The sequence below is a fragment of the Panthera leo genome, chromosome A3 (assembly GCF_018350215.1).
Source record: "Panthera leo isolate Ple1 chromosome A3, P.leo_Ple1_pat1.1, whole genome shotgun sequence".
NCBI classification, from domain to species: domain Eukaryota; kingdom Metazoa; phylum Chordata; class Mammalia; order Carnivora; family Felidae; genus Panthera; species Panthera leo.
The window spans coordinates 52,431,999-52,449,367 of NC_056681.1; the positions used below are offsets into that span (position 1 = coordinate 52,431,999).

The 17,369-nt window shown below is 41.3% G+C and overlaps 1 protein-coding gene across 1 annotated transcript in view; it reads right to left on the minus strand.

The window, feature by feature from the left end:
• The window catches only part of LOC122214990 (sulfotransferase 1C1-like), a 50,223-nt gene that overhangs the window by 2,389 nt on the left and 30,465 nt on the right, over positions 1 to 17,369 (minus strand). The window contains exons 4-6 of the mRNA XM_042930192.1: positions 4,668 to 4,765; positions 1,684 to 1,810; positions 648 to 742 (exon numbers count right to left, since the gene is read on the minus strand). Coding sequence (XP_042786126.1) covers positions 648 to 742; positions 1,684 to 1,810; positions 4,668 to 4,765 — 320 coding nt within the window. The remainder of the gene's footprint in view (positions 1 to 647; positions 743 to 1,683; positions 1,811 to 4,667; positions 4,766 to 17,369) is intronic.

The following is a 17,369-nucleotide window of genomic DNA, read 5'->3' on the forward strand; positions in this document are numbered from 1 at the left end:
TCTTGTGCACTGGTTCTTTGATCAAAGAGTTGCAGAAAAGGAGCTATAGCTTTTGATTAGATTTCTCACCATTGGCACAAGAAGTAGTTTAATTCTAGGACACTAACCCTGGGGTCCTGAGAGTGATTTTGTCATGCCTCTCATACACAATGATTTGAAATGGAAAAATCCGTCCTCTGTCCCAATATGTGAAGCCAGTCCTGCCAATGATTAAACTTCAGTTTGTGATGTGGGCCTGGGGTGTGGAAGAGGGAGAAGGAAACTCTCCCTGCATGTTCACTGAACACAACTAGGCACTTTGCATATGTGATCTTATAAATCCTTATAATAATTTCATGAGATACAAAATGAGATGATACCCACTTTGTAGGTGAAGACATGGTTCATGAGTGTCAGAATTAATTCAACTATAAAGACATGTGATATTTCCTGAGGAGGAAGGATCTTCCAGAAACTGTGAACTGAAGCAAAGAAAATTGAGAAGAGCAGAAAAGTAGTTAGAACTTTCAAGGGTAAAACTGAGTCAAGAAGAGTGTCATGGAGAGAAAGGACTTGCACTGAAGGCTCTCCTGTGGGCAAGCCCACAAACAGGATCACGACTGTGGTTTGCTGCCCTGGAGAATATGGTAGACTGCACTGCCCCTCACCTCCTTCATGTCCTCATAGAAGATGTAGAGAATACGGTGTTGGTCTTTTGCATCCCACCATCCCTTCACATGGTCATACCAGGAGCCCCATAGCACTGGAGGGAACAAGAGAGAAGTGGGGGGGCATCAATATCAACTTGAAACTTATAAAATGAGCATGGATGTCTCAAATAAAAGGGAAAAAGGCAAAGAAGACAAAGACCCTGGACAGAATTCTTATTTGCAGAAGACAGTTTTTTTTTAATATTTAAGGAGATGATAAGAAGTATTCTGGATTCCTTGGTTTTATATTTCTTCTCTGGAACTTAATAGCACATTAGATACTGTGTAGTTGCCAGGAGTCATAATCTTTCTTTCTTTTGCATCACTACATGATGCCTAGATTAGTGTTACACAATAAACATTGTATCCTAGTAGGCTGATTTTCATTCTGAAAAATCTATAATTACCAGATATTTGGGCACCTTTACTCTTTGTAATGGTGAATGAGAGGAAGAGAGGTGCACTGGGTGTCTTCTGTTGGCCCTGCCAAATCCACTCTGCACCCTCCTCCACCCTGTGAGGTTGACCTCTAGGGACTGCGTCGATGCCTCCTTTGTGCTCAGACTTCCACCTGGGCTTTGCCAGGAAAAGGTACTCAGAGGCTTTTGGGGGTAAAGGAGAGTAGGGAAGGTATGTTTATTTCCCTGATGCTCTTCCTGTTGGCTCACTGTTGTGGTCTGTTTCCCTTAATGAAGGCTTCAGCTCCTGTTAAGGGGCCCTGTCCTTTTTCCAGGGGGCAATGGCTCCCTGCTCGTACTCACCCAAGAGCACTGTATTATCACCTGTTTGTTTCTTTAAACTCTGCCCGTAGCTTTCTAAATAGTCTCTTGGTTAAATTCTCCCCAAATGATCCAGTTTGAATGTGCCATCACACCCTCCTATGACCTTGATGACTACAATCATTCACTGAAAACCCATCCTTTCTGAAGTCAGTAGTGAACAAGGAAACATGAATGAATAAGGACACATGCACCCACAATTTCCTTTCACTTACCTTTACCAGCTTTGAATGCCTCAACAAACTCCTCCCATGTACCAGGGGTAGGTAGTAATGCAGCCATTCTTGAGAAATGGTAGTAGGACACCACGGTGTCTTTTGCATTTCTAGCCACATAGATAATCTGAAATCAGCCAGCAAGTGATTGAGACAGAGAGAAAACAAAACACAGAAATATTATTGCTTGATGCAGAGGACCTTAGTATTAGAAGAATCTTAGACTATCCCATTTGAGTATCTGAACGTGTGTGCCTTTTCTGTGATCGGGATGACCACATTTTTCGGTTTGTCCAGAGTTCCAACATATATCTGTGGTTTCAGATAATGATTAGGAGCATCCCTCCTTTTCTTAAAGGTACCCTGGTTTGCCTGATAAATACTATGGTCACCCTAACTATGATATTCCTGGAGGCTAAAGAGGCCCCTGTGTTTTTTTCCAGTGTGTAAGGTCGGTCCTCCTTGGCTTGCACTAAGTGAGGACTCTAGGTTATTGTATGGGGGTAGCTAATGCAGTCAGCCATTTGGTCTCATCTGCACATGAACTGCAGCTTTATAGATTAATGTTATCACTCCTACTTTTCATTTGTGATAAGATTGCAGGACCTTTGACGGCAGTGCTAAGTCTCCCTTTGGAGCTGCTTGTGATGATTCTTTTCATTGGAAAAGCAGGGGTGTGGTTTGGCCGGGGAGATCTCACCTCTGCTTTGTGTCCTGTGGTTCCCTTTCTCCCACTCACTGTCCAGGCTTTAATGCCCACCTGTGCTGCTGTGTGCATTCTCAGCAGAGCCAGAGAGGAGGAGCACATTAATGGTGTCACAAGCATTTTCCCATGTCTCACTTACTGAACAGAATTTCTGTGTCCAACACAACCATTCACCCAGTGGTATTTCTCTCTCAGCCAATCTCCCCAGGCTCTTGCTTTCCCAGCTGCCTTTCCCCCACTGCTGTCTTAGAGGAGAACAGACCCAACATGTTTCTCTGCCTCTTTTCCTACTGCTTGATTTTTCTCTGATATTTGTGAAAGCATGTAGGGAACCAAAAAGTGTGACACAGCTGCACCATCTTATAATGTAAATACATTTCTTAATGCTGGTGTTGGTTACTGCCTTTTTGTAAACTTGAGTAATTGTGAAGGGGCAGTCTGTGCTGGATGGGGAACATATCCAGTGTGCTTGTGGCAGGAGTCTGATGACTGGATATGACCTAATGTCCAGGACATTTTCTGAGAGCCTGCTGACTTATCTGTGTGAATCCCTCATGGCTGCTGTAACAAATGTACTGGCTTAAACAATAAGAGATTTATTCTCTTATGGTTCTAGAGGCTAGATTTCACTGGGCTCAGGTCAAGCTGTGGGCAGGGCTGGTCCCTTTGGTGGCAGTAAGGGAGAATCCCTTCACTTGCTGTTGCTAGCCCTCAAAGGCCACTTGCATTCCTTGGCTCTTGACCCAATCCCTGGCTTCACTTTTCACATCTCCTACTTTTTACTTTGATCTTCTTGTCTCCCTCTTCTAAGAATCCTTTTGATGATATTTAGGGCCCACCTATTAATCTAGGATAATCTTCGAATCTCAAGATCCCCAACTTAATCAAATCTGCAAATCTCATTTTACCATATAAGGTAGCATTCACAGGTTCTGTTGATTAGGACATGGATATCTTTAGGGGATGGCTATTTAGCTTACCACTGCATCATAAAATGAAAATCTTGGCCTAAACTCTCTAATGTCACTTCCTGCTCAAGTAATCCACAATTCTAAACAAATAAAAGGAGGTGCCATCATTGAGATTTTTACATTTTTAGAAGGCCTGATTTTTATAAAAAGAAGGTGCTAGTATGATGACTAACAAAATGCTATTGTGTCTTCTCACATTGAATCTATAATACCATTTGGAAATAATATTGCTTGTTGAGCATCAAGAGTCACATGAGTTATCTACCTGTGGGAACAAAGCAGGAAGTTTTCACAAATCAAAATGACCTGGGTGTAATCTCAGAGAAGCAGGTAATGAATGGGATAGCATATTGGAATGTGGAATCTTATTCAATTGTATTGTACCTTGTTTGGAGATGGGAGATGGGCAAGATGAAGAGCTGGTGACTCATGGAAGCCCAGAAAAAAAAAAAAAAAGAGTCAAAAGCAATCACTTGCCCTGTGTATCTGAGCACCACACATAGGGGAAATTGTCTTGACTAAACAGACTTGACCCTTATGGTTTTCTTGGTAAGGGTTCAGTCTGGGTTTCTAAAGTAGCTTGCCTGCAAGGAGATGATGTTCTGGTCTAGTTGATACAAACATTTTGATTCTGCTGGATGGTTACACTTTTCACTGCAAATTTATAAGTCCGTATTTTGCTTATATTCCATATTTCATTGACTTTAAGACTCACTGATGAAGCATATATCAAAAAGCAACACTAGCATTTTGCTGTACATTACACATTGATCCTGAATTTGGAAGGTCAAAATAAATGAAAAATTTTGAAAACGGAGGACATAGTGTTATAATAGTTCCTGGGAGCTTGCTCCACAAGATATTCTGTAAGGGTTGTCAATGTAGTATCATGATCTTATGGTTGTTCATCCTTCTTTGTATTGCTCTACCTTTCCCTTCACAAGTTTTCCCTAAATAAATCACTTTTATGCCTTGGCTTTTGCTTCTTAGATGATTCAAACTAAGATAAAAGCCTTCTTCAGGAAATATGTGCTTTGTTTCACAACTTGTTGTCTTTGGATGTAGCTTCACTGGCAGCTAATCAGAATGATTTTGTATGAAAACTTCCTAGTATATACCCAGAAATAATATTTTGAAAGAAAGTTGGATTCAGGGTGGAGTATGTGGGAATGTGGAGGTAAGGACACCATCTGCTGTATACCTTCATTGGTTATTTATCTTTCAACATCTTTGATTGTTTCCACTTAGATAGAGATAGTGTTTGTCCATATGAACAAAACTGGGCTTGAAGAGTTGGATTTTCCTACCTTTGAATTTTCTTTCCAGAAGGAAGGTGGCAGCAACTGAACAGGAAGGTGAGTCTTCATAGTTCTAGGAGAAGGCATTTTTTCGGCCAGATCTAGACCTGGGAAAGAAGGCCACACCATTTCCTTGAACATTTTTCATCATCAGCCCCCTGAATTCAATATTATTGTTTTGTTAAATATCTAGAATGAGATTTACCAAATAGTTGTCTTTGCCTAAAATTATGGTTTTACATGTCTAAATGCTTCCCTCCTGGTGACACCTCTACCATCCATTCAGGTAGAGGAAATCACTGATGAGATACTGGAAACCACCAAGGGAGGCAACATTACTCTTCTTATTTGATGGATTGGTTGTACTTGTGTGGGAAGATGAAGATGCTTTGGGAGGTCTGAGGATGGTGATAACTATGACCCCAACAAGCACTTGGATATTTTGTCCTTTGGAGTTTTCTATTACTGCAATGGAGAGTAGATTAAAGCAGCTGGAGAAGAGCTGGTGTCCCTCTTGATGTAGGTGAATTACTGGCCAGCTCTACAACACAAGCAGTTCCATTGATCTTTCTTCCAACCTTTACTTTCCAGGCCAAGAACTGCAACAGCCACTATCTAAACACCACACTGGTCTCTGTGCTAGGATGTATTTTCAGATGAAAAATTGAGCCTTACAGTAGTCAAGTAATTTCAGTAATTTCTCCAAGTTAGTAACTATGACAGCCAGGGCTGGAAATCAGTTAGTCTTTGGTGTGGAAAGCCAATGGAGCGGGGGGAGGTGGGGCTCAAGAGACTTTGTGAAAAGCACCAGAGAGGCAAGGAACAATTAGATAAATCACAACCAAATCCTCCTTGGAAACAGAATGTCCAATCCTGAGTGTTAAAATACCAAATATAGGCTGGGATTTGGCCACACAGAGTACCAGTCTCAGGGAGGGGGCTTGTCACTGAGGCAGAGAGGCAGACTTGGTTGGAGAAGCACAGCTTCTAGTGGAGAATCAGAAGGAGGAGGCACCCCCTGGAGACCTGGCAGTGATGGGAAATAAGGAAGTAAAAGAAAGAAAAATAAAGATCCTGCAGAAATGAAAGAAACAGCATGCCAATTCTTCCTCCCCACCAACCACCAATGTTGTCCATGAACAAAACTGCACAGTAGAGGGCAGAATGGACAGAAGAGGGTGCTTTCAAACTAGAAATTATGACAATAAAATGAATACAAACATAAAAAAGCAGATCTCATGAATACAAAACTGCTATGAAAACCAGAAAAGGCAAATCAAAGCCTTTAACCTGATGAAAATTCTCCCCTCAAAACCAACTACAATCCTAAACAAAATTGTGATACAATACTCCAATCTTGATTAAATATCCAAAACAAACGTTTGGGAAAAGGAACAAACAACTCAGAAATATAAAAATTAGGAAATGAAATAGGCAAAATTTATTTATAAAAATAAATAAAATAAAATAAAATAAAATAAAATATATAAAAAAGAAAAGGGGATAAATGAGAAAAGATTTTATGGAACTGAGAAAAGAAAAAGCACAATAACATAAGAAGGGAAGATTAAATCATAAGGTTGACAATGAAGGATAGGTTTGAAAGGAAATTTAAAAAAGGATGTTGAAGAAAAGCAAGAAGGTAACCAAGAGATGGACGATGAGGTAAATAAACAAGTAAAAAGGGTCAGAGAGAAAGTGTCTGATTTGGAAGACAAGCCTGGCAGCTCTAACGTTGGTATAAACTGCAGTTCCTGAAAAGAAAATGAAAATGGTGGAATAGAACTAATATTTAAACTTATAATATGAACAAACTTTCTTGAAAAGAAGACTTGAATTTGTTGAGATTTTAGCTAAACTATTCCATAATGTCTCGTAATCCATTCTGGGTGGCCAAGCAGCCTACAGGGGCCTTGAGCATGCCAGTTCACGCCCCAGCTGCATAACAGTCTGCAGAGACTACCCAATGGCCCTGAGATCAACAGTGTCTGTTACCTCCCAAGGCCTTCCCTGGGAGCACCCCTTTAGATAAGACCCCTGTAGAGCCTACCAAAACCCTGCTCCTTTTGGTTTGGATTGACTGTTCTGGACTTAGCCCAGAATCCCCAAAGCTTTCCACTTATGGACCTTAATAAGGGCATGTGCCCCAGGTCCCATCTCTCTACCAGCATCCTGCCTTGACCTCTCATTTGGTCACTCAAGGCATGCCCTGCACTTCCTCCAGGACCAAGGAGTAGTGGACAGTGCTATTTTGATTACTTATGGTCTTTCCTTGAACTGAGGCTCACCAGACCACCAAATGTTAATTTAACAAAGTCACAATTAGGTTCACAAGTAGGATGGACTAAATCAGCTTGCTTTTGATAATAAGAAATGCATTTTAGTTTCAATGGCTTACTGATGGGCTTTATCATGTGCATAATTCCATGGGGGAGGAATCCACTGCCTACTGGAGTTTGGTTGCACTGCTTTGCCCTACTGCATACTGCCTTTTCAGAGAGCTGCCCCAAGTTTCCATCCCACAAGTGCAAGTTACAAAAAAAGCAATGATAATTCTCCCAAACCTTGAGAGTATTGCTAATCAGAGCTGGTTTGAGGGGCCATGGGTGTATTTCCCACTTATTAATGCCCAAGGGTTACCCTCAGTGGCTGTTAGACTTTGAGCATGTTTCTCAGCTTGTAGTACAGACCCAGATGCTGACTGTTAGGGGCAACTGGCTAAGATTTTAGCAATATCCTGTTGCCCTTAGTTAACAGAAGAGAATATGTGAGTTGCACACCCGGCTCACACATAGGGCCAGATAAATGTGCAGTGCCCCTAAGAGGAGAGGGACACTCCCTGTCTCTGATTGGCGGTGCTTATGGGATGTACTAGGACTCTAAGTTATAACTTGGATGATAGGGATGTCCTCACTGGGGAGGTAATGGCCCCTCAAAAAGGCAAGAGTGGCTGGGTCCCACAGTCCCTCTGTCACTGCATACCTTGTTGCTGTGGCAGTTTGTCCCTTGACCCTATGCGGTATCAGGGGTCCCACTCCTGGTGTATAGGGGCACAAAATCTAATAGCCAAGTACAAATGACTTGAGCACCTGGTGCCTGCATCAGCTAAAACTGTCTGAGGAAATTAGCAAGCTCTGTACTAAATGGAAAACACTCATAGAGGTGCTGTGGGCACTGCTCAGTGTTGTGGTGTACCAACAGACCAAGGGACTGGTTCTATACTCTAGGGACCTGGGGCCAGCCCTAATGAGTCTGCCACTGCTGGTCTGATGGAGACTGACACTAAACCCAGTGAAGTCAATTGGGACACCCTGGAGAGGGAAGCAGCAGGTATTGGCCACTGGGGACGTCTACCACAGATTTTTCCAGTGAGGATTCAGAAAGTCAAATCAGTGGTGGGTAATAGAGAATTAGAAACTGAAATTTGAAGCTTTACACATCTCAAGATTAAAAATATCTGAAAGGACTGTAGAGCAGGAGGAAGGAAAAGGGGCTGACTGGCTGTTGAGAGTGTTTAATACGGACTCTGAGCTATTATTACTCAACTCACAGACATGAGTCAACTAGTCAGTATTTACAAGAAGCCCCAAATGGATAACTTCTTAAAAGTCCAAATTCTGGACAGACACAGATGACCCAACCCCCAACCCATAAGAGACTACCCCAGGACTAATTCAACCAGAATTAAAGCAAAAATTGCAGCCACAGATTGTCTCCATGTCCTAACTGGGATTTCTAATAACAAGGGAGAATCCAAACCCAAAGACACAAGCCCCAAAGATATAGAGGGCAAATCCAACTCTCTGCTTACTTGGATTTTCAAGGTTTGTTGTGAAGTTTACCCTTTTATCATAGTTATTACTGCAAAGATTCAAAGCCAGTGGAAGATAGTCAATGAGGCCCAACTCCTTTCCTGTATGATTGATATGGTCCTGTGGGTATATCACTCCTTTGAATATAGCAACCTATCCAGATGACCTGGATTTCATCTCCAGTCTGAGGAAGTCCCAATTGATTATGAATCCAAAGAATTCTTCTTGCAGGGAGCCTCCACCAAATGACAGGACCAAACATCATTTTAAGAGGACCTCCCATAATATTCTGGAGGCCATGCTGGGAATAGACTTGACAGTTCTTCCTTCATGAGGGAGACACTCTGCCAGCTGGGGGTCCAGATCTCATATCTGGACAGTTATGGTGCAAGCTCCTCTCAGAAACTCATGTTCATTTTGAAAAAGACCCCAATCTCAATGGCCCAGATGACTTTAGGGGGTCTCAAAGCTCCCTCTGCCCCAAAGAACATCACTGACCTGTGGGCCTGACAAACCCCCAGAGCATTACCCTAGAACTGAATGGCTCATGGAACTTGTCACCTCCTGGGGATAATTGCCTATTCATGACTCAGTAGTCCACAGGGACTAAGGCAGTAACCTGACATTCTTTTCTTTGTCAAACACCATAGCCCAAGTCATAGAAATCCCAGGTAATCCTTCTAAATTTCTCAAATAATCTCCTACAGCCTACATGTCAGAGCCAATAAAACCACAAAGGGAGTACAAGGAAAGCTGGCTATGGCTTTCCAAACCAGTTGCCAGTGGTGGTGGCCTCCCTGGCTCTCTTTTTCCCTATTATAGGTTTGCATGCACTTACTTCATGACATGCCTAGTAGAATAAACCCAAATTCCTGGATTTCTCATAAAAGGTGCCAGACAATAACCTGCCCAATTTCCTCCTCCAGGAAAAAAACTAAATACACCACATTATTGACTGAGTACACAGGACTTAAGGTCTGTCATTAGAGATATACTTGAATTGGGGTCAGTAGGCCCCCCATCTCACACTTTAATAGCCTGGCCTGGTCAGTGTGAAAACTGGCTACCAGTTAATGGAGATTAACTATTGACTATTATTGGAGGGGGGGGGGGGTGCCTGGTGGCTCAATCAGTTAAGTGTCTGACTCTTGGTTTCAGCTCATGTCATTATCTCATAGTTTGTAAGACTGATCCCCACGTTGGGCTCTGTGCTGTGTGGAGCCCGCTTGGGAATCTCTTTCTCCCTCTATCTCTGTCCCCCTGACCCCCGTTCACCTCTCCCCTTCTCTCTCAAAATTAATAAACTTAAAAAAAAGAAATACTTAAAAAACCACAATTGACTATCAAAACTTAAATGCACAGGTTTCTGTCATTAAGTTTCCCATTCCCAGTATTATAGACATGGTAGATGACATCCAAAAGCATGCGGTCCTTACTTTGATGTCCTAGATCTAGCCAACGTGTTTCACTTGATCCTGATAATGGAAGACTCACAACTTCAATTTGCTTTCCATTTCAAGGGCATTTTGAACCTTTACTTGGGTGCCCATGGGTTATTTAAACATTTAAGCACCCTGCTTTTGCATATAACCAATGCAGACAAGATTTAAATTCACTCCAATTAACCCACTGTAGCCTTTGATATTATATAAGTGACATTGTCCCTTTGGAACCTTTTGAGGATGCCATCCAGGAGACTTACACTTAGTAATGTATTTATAGCAGAGAGGATGGGCCATTACCTTGTATAAGATCCAAGGACCAGCCACTTCTTTCAAGTTTCTAGACATAATGTGGCAGCTGTGGACTGTGAAGTTTCTCTCACTATAAATAATTAAGCCTCCTGTTACATTATAGCAGGCAAAACACATATCAGGTGTCTTCATTTTTTGGGGGCAACACATTCTACATTTACCATTTTACTAAAACCTATTTGTGTTGTTAGATGCAATCCAGCTTCTTTCCATTTGGGAGAACCTCACCAAACTGTCTTGCATCTGGCCCAGCAAGCCATAGAGCAGGTCCTGTCCTTAGTCTCTCTGGGCTCAGGCTTTTGAGTTGAATCAGTGGAGATATTTGATTAGGCCTTGTGGAGTCTTGGGACTAGGCATGGCTTTATCTGACTGTCCATGGGACCTGGATCAAAGATCTGCCCCAGACAGCAGCTTAGCACATGCCACTTGAGCATGAAATTTTGGAAGCCCACTGGGCCCTTTTGGGAAAAAAGGCATTCATAGCCCACCCTGATTTGCAAAAAGTCCCCATCCTTCATTGGGTTAGCAATTCAACCCAGCAAAGGTTCAGCATGGTCCTGAGACCTCATTGTTAAAGTGAAAATGGTACCTTTAAAAAAGCTCAATCTGATGTCAAGGGCCTTTCCAGATTACAGGAAGGTGTGGCTCCTCAAAGCTCAGCCTCTTGCCTACTATTAATGAAGGCAACTGGTGGCAACCCCAATGTTGGCCCCTATAGCATTTTGAGAAGCTCCCTGGGACCAGTTGTCTGGCATGGAAAGGGAGTGAGTGTTCTTCACATACAGCAGTGCTGCCATCATACACAATGCTGCCCACCAGCAGGCTGCAGTGGTCATCCCTAGTCAAGAAGGCCACTCCTGGCTTGGCCCAGATGGCAGGGTTGGTGGCAGTGTGCTTGGTTCCACAACAGACCACAAAGTGAGACTCCCAAGGGCATATATTTTTACTGACTCCTGAGCTCTTAGCCAGTGGGCTCTCAGTCTGGTCTGGATAATGGCAAAAGGATAATTCAATGTCTCTGGGTGTCTCCATTTGGAGAGGGACAGCCAATTCACATATGCCAATTATAGTCACTCATGTCTGCGTACAAATGCCAACAAACAGCAGAAGCACATTCTAATAACATTGCAGACTCCTTGTTCCAACATTCCAATAACATTCCAGACATAACCACCATATAACTATTCCTCCAGAGATGCCATGCCCACCAGAAGAGCAGACCCCTATTTCAGGCCACAGGGGAGCAACAACACTCACTGATTGGGGAAACAGGCGTGGAATCCTTTTCACCCTTGCTCTATCCAAACTGGTGGTAGATAATTGATTGCTCCTTTGTCCCCAAACAAAACTCTGGAAGATTATCAGGTCAGTGTGACAACTTGTGATGGCAAATTTGTTGTATCAGACTGCTGCTGCCCTCTGCTGGAGCTAGTGGGTATGTGAACACCATCATCAATACCTTCTCAGGATGCCTACAGGCTGTTCTCTCCAGAAACACTGCTTCCTATTGCTCAATATCCTCCTTAACCAGATATGTGCTTGTCCCCTTACACCCACCAGACATTACAGATTCAGATCAAGATAGCCTTCCACCTCCCAAGCAGTTCAATAATGGGCTCTGGAACATGGAATCTTGTGGAATTTCTGCCTAGCTCACTGACCCCAAGCAGGTGGACGTATGGAGAGGAACAATGGCCTTCAGAGACATGCTTCTCAGATTTTAAACAGAAGGGAGGCCCCAAGTGGACAGAAATTTTCCCCGTGGCTCTAATACTGCTTGATTCCTGGCTCTCAGCTCTTCCTACCCCCACACCAAATACATCTTCTCCAAAAACCCCTTTCTGGTACTGACAGGGAACCCTGACTCCTCTGACATCAAGGAGGATGTCATTCACTTCTGTTCACTGGATGAATGCTTCCCTCACCATTGTGATCTTTCCATTGTCTCACTGTCATCCATATGCTGGCAACCTCATCAGGGGTGGACTGTACAATATGACCCTCTTCTAATAGAGAGCTCAATGGAACAAACCCTACCAAATTGCTTAGAGATCATGATTATACCAATTTCTTTGGCATGGATGATGGTCCAGTATTAGCCACAAAGCTAAGAACACTGGCCTTGCTCAATATTCTGGTTTTAAGGCAGGTTAATTAAAGCAAATTCATAGAAAGTTTTGTGGGAGATTGAAATTATGGCTTCAGGGTCAACTAGTGGGATTGTGGATCTCAGAGAGAAGAAAAAGGTATTCTGCCCAGTGGATGCCAGTCACATTAAGAAATGAATCCCCAAAAGAACCATAGAATCCAATGGTGGGTCTCAGTGGATGCAGGCCAGGTCTCTACCCCACCTTAGATGAAGAGGTAAATGACCTCTTGCTCCTAAGCAAACATGCTCCTCCTTTTGTTGCTATCCAGATTGCTTTCCCTGAAGGACACCCCACAAGCTATTCAAATGCAAATGCTCTCTTTTACTGTGGCTACCTTGGATAATAGGGTTGTTGGTAGATCCCTCCAGCCTAACTCTATCTCAGGAGATGAGCTGGAACAAAATTAGCCAGGTATACAACTGTACTGAACGATGGCTGAGCACCAAGTGTTGCAGGCTCTATGTAGCAGGGGTCAATTCAGCAGGCACAAATTCTGACCCAGAGTTCATCTCTTCTATATTAAATGGTGCCAATGGAAGTGATGCTTAAAAGAGTCATTCCATCCTTACACCATGCCTCAAATTATATTTACCCCAGGCCAAATGGCCCTACTGTCATAACCAAATCAGACCCATCTTGGCTGGCAGGTTTGTGCTCTAACCACCCTCTCATAGTTTTCATGAGGTTATCTCTGGATTGTACATCTGCCATCCACAAAATATCCCTACTGTGAGCCTATCAATGTATCCAGAATCTATATGCATTATGGATGTGGTCCCCACAAAGTTCAGTCATGGATATTGCATGCTCCTTTGCAAATTGCACCCTGATGATCTAATGGAGCCCAATGAGGTCTGCCCATCTAGTACTAGAGTCCACACTTGTAGTCCCACCCCGAGCCAGGCCTCTAGGACATGTACTTGGTATTTAACACCAGCAGCCACTTCTACCCTTCATGGATCTTCATCTGGGAAACCACCCTCTCCTGGCCTCACCATCCCCAAGCACAGCAATGCCTCAGATAACACTGCCCCAGCCCAAGAGCTCTTGCTGCCATTAGAGTTGTGACTGCCTTACAGACAGCAATGCCACAACCCAAGGGAAAGATGAGAGACAATGTACTTCAACCTTACTTGACCTTGGGATTCCCACCCTGAGATCACCTCTGCCCCAGGAAGGAAATGACTGTGGTAACTGTCAGCACAGAGGCCTCCATTTGTAAAAATGCCTCCACTTGATGGAACCTGAAGACCTCATAGATTCTACTTTTCTGAAAGAGCTATCTGCTTCTCTGGAGAAACTTGCCTCCATCAAAACAATTGCAAAACCTCTGTTGACTGCCTGGTGGTGGTAGACATCATTTTACCTTTGTGGCAAGCCAAACAATGTATTCTTTTTTTTTTTTTAAACAAATTTTTTTTAAGTTTATTTATTTTTGACAGAGAGAGTGTGAGCATGAGTGGGGGAGGGGCAGAGAGAGAGGGAGACACAGAATCTGAAGCAGGCTCCAGGCTCCAAGCGGTCAGCACAGAGCCCGACGCGGGGCTCGAACTCACAAACTGCGAGATCATGACCTGGGCTGAAGTCAGATGCCTAACCGACTGAGCCACCCAGGCGCCCCCCAAACAATGTATTCTTAACCACGCTAGCCAAAATATAACACTTCTCTGCAACACTTTCTTAACCATGCATATCATAAAAAGTTGATTATTATTGATCAACTCTGAAACATACCAAACTAAAATTATTATATTTTAAGATAAAGAAAACAATTCTTACTCCAGGTAAAAGATGAAATGATTCATAAAGTCAAGAGAATTAAACTGGCATCAGACTATCAAAAACAGCATACAAAGCAAGTAAACAGTAGAACATTTTCAAGAAACTTAAGGAAAGAAAGTGTGAATGAAAGATATATCCAGGCAAGCTGTGCTTCAAGTATCAACACTATAGAAAACAGTTTAAAACATTCAAGAACACACACAGAATACAATATATATGTATTTTCCTGAACAATTCACTAGGGTAAGTTTGATTTAACCAAAAGGAAAACATTAGTACAAGGATTGATAGTGAGAATTTCACATTATTTAATACTAGAACTAAAACTTAAAAGGGATGAAGGGATAGGTGGAAGAACAATATGTAAACCTTATAGGCTCTAATAAAGTAGAAAGAATGCAACTTAAAATTTAGAGTAGGATTACTGGTGGTTGTATAAGTAACAGGGGGAATAAAAAATTCCTTTGAAACTGGCAGATCAGGTAGTAAAAGCTTAAGTAAGAAAAAAGAGGATTAAGTACTTATAAAAGGTGATAATAATACATAAGCAACCAATTGCTAGAAAAAACTTAAGAATTTCCTTAAGAAAAAAAAATGAAAAACTCCCACACAAAGCCATCCAAATTGGTAAGGAAGAAGTAAACCTTTAACTATTTGCAGATGACATGATACTATATATAAAAAAACCCTAAAAACTCCACCAAGAAACTATTAGAACTGATAAATAAATTCATCAGAGTCACAGGATACAAAATTAATGTACAGAAATCTATTGCATTTGTATACAATAATAACTAAGCACCAGAAAGAGGAATTGAGAAAGTGACCCCATTTATAATTGCATCAAAAATAATAATATACCTAGGAATACAGTTATCCAAGGAAGTGAAAGATCTGTACTCTGAAAACTATAAAACATTGATGACATAAATTGAAGATGACACACAAAAAATGGAAAGACATTCCATGCTCATGGATTGGAAGAACAAATATTGTTAAAATGTTCATACTACCCAAAGTAATCTACACATTTAATGCAATCCCTATCAAAATACCAACAGCACTTATTCCAACAAATAATCCTAAAATTTGTATAAAACCACAAAAGACCCCAAATAGAACAATCTTGAAGAAGAAAAACAAAGCTGGAGGTATCACAATTCTGGACTTCAAGTTATACTACAAAGTTGTAGCAATCAAAACACTATGGTACTGACACAAACATAGACACATAGAGCAATAGACCAGGATAGAAAGCCCAGAAACAAACCCAAAATTATGTGATCAGTTAATCTTCAACAAGCAGGAAAGAATATCCAATGGGAAAAAGACTCATTCTTCAACAAGTAGTGTTGGGAAATTTGGACAGCTACATGCAGAAGAATGAAGCTGGATCACTTTCTTACACCATACACAAATACACTTCAAACTGGATGAAAAAGGCACTTGGGTGACTCAGTCAGTTGAGCATTTGACTTCAGCTTAGGTTATGATCTTGCAGTTTGTGAGTTTGAGCTCCACATCAGGCTCGCTGCTGTCAGCTCCTTCAGATCCTCTGTCCTCCTCTCTCTCTGTTCCTCCCCTGTTTGTGTTCTCTTTCTCAAAAATAAATAAAAGTTAAAAAATGGGTGAAAGACCTAAATGTGAGACCTGAAACCATAAACATCCTAGAAGAGAGCACAGGCAGTAATTTCTCTGACATTGGCCATAGCAACATTTTTCTAGACATTACTCCTGAAACAAAGGAAATAAAAGCAAAAATAAACTATTGGAACCACATCAAAATAAAAATCTTCTGCTCAGAAAAGGAAACAATTAGCAAAACTAAAAAGACACCTTACTTAATGGGAGAAGATATTTGCAAATTATATATCTGATAAAGGGTTAGTATCTAAAATATATAATGAACATATATAATTTAATGCCACAAAAACCAAGGGCACTTGCCACTAAAGTGGGAAGTTTTGCCACTAAACTGGGCAGAAGACATGAATAGACATTTCTCCAGGAAGACTTACAGATGGCCAACAGACACATGAAAAGATGTTCAACATCACTCATCATCAGGGAAATGCAAATCAAAACTACAATAATGGGTGCCTGAGCGGTTCAGTCGATTGAGTGTTGGACTTTGGCTCAGGTCATGATCTTGCAGTTCATGGGCTTGAAACCTTCATAGCTCAGAGCCTGGAGCCTGCTTTGTATTCTGTGTCTCCCAATCTCTCTCTGCCCCCTTTTCATGCTCTCCCTGTCTCTTTCTCTCTCTCTCTCAAAAATAAACTTAAAAAATATATGTATATATTTTTAAAAAATATGAGATATCACCTCACACCTGTCAGAATAGCTAAAATCAAAAACACAAGAAATAACAAGTGTTGGTGAGGATGTGGAGAAAAAGGAACCCTTTTGCACTGTTGGTGGGAATACAAACTGGTGCAATCACTGTGGAAAACACTATAGAGCTTCCTCAAAAAATTAAAAACAGAGCTACTCTACAATATAGTAATCACAGTACTGGGCATTTACCCAAAGAATATAAAAACATTAATTCGAAAGGATATATGGACCCCTATATTTATTACATCAGTATTTACAATAGCCAAAATATGGAAGAAGCCAAATGTCCATCAATAGATGAATGGATAAAGAAGATGCAATATTACTGAGCCATAGAAAATAATGAATTCTTGCCATTTGCAATGAGGTAATGACATGGATGGAGCTAGAGTGTATTATGCTAAGTGAAATAAGTCAGCCAGAGAAAGACAAATACCATATAATTTCACTCATATGTGGAATTTAGGAAACAAAACAGATGAACAGAAGAAAAATTAAAAAAAAAAAAGAGAGAGACAAATCAAGAAAAGACTCTTAACTATGGAGAACAAACGGATGGTTACCAGAGGGGAACTAGATGAGGAGATGGGTCAAATAGGTGAAAGAGATTATAAATACACTTATTGTGATGAGCACAGAGTAACATATAGAATTGTTGAATCACTGTATGGTATACCTGAACTAATATAACACTGTATGTTTACTATAATTGGAATTAAAATAAAAAACTTAAAAAAATAAAAACTCCCACACATTTTTTTAAAAAAAAAAGAAAAACAAAAAGGATATAACAAATAGGGAAAGAAACTAAATATTTCTTATTGCACATGACAATATTGTCACTAGCTAGACACCAAGACCTGATCTTACTCACCT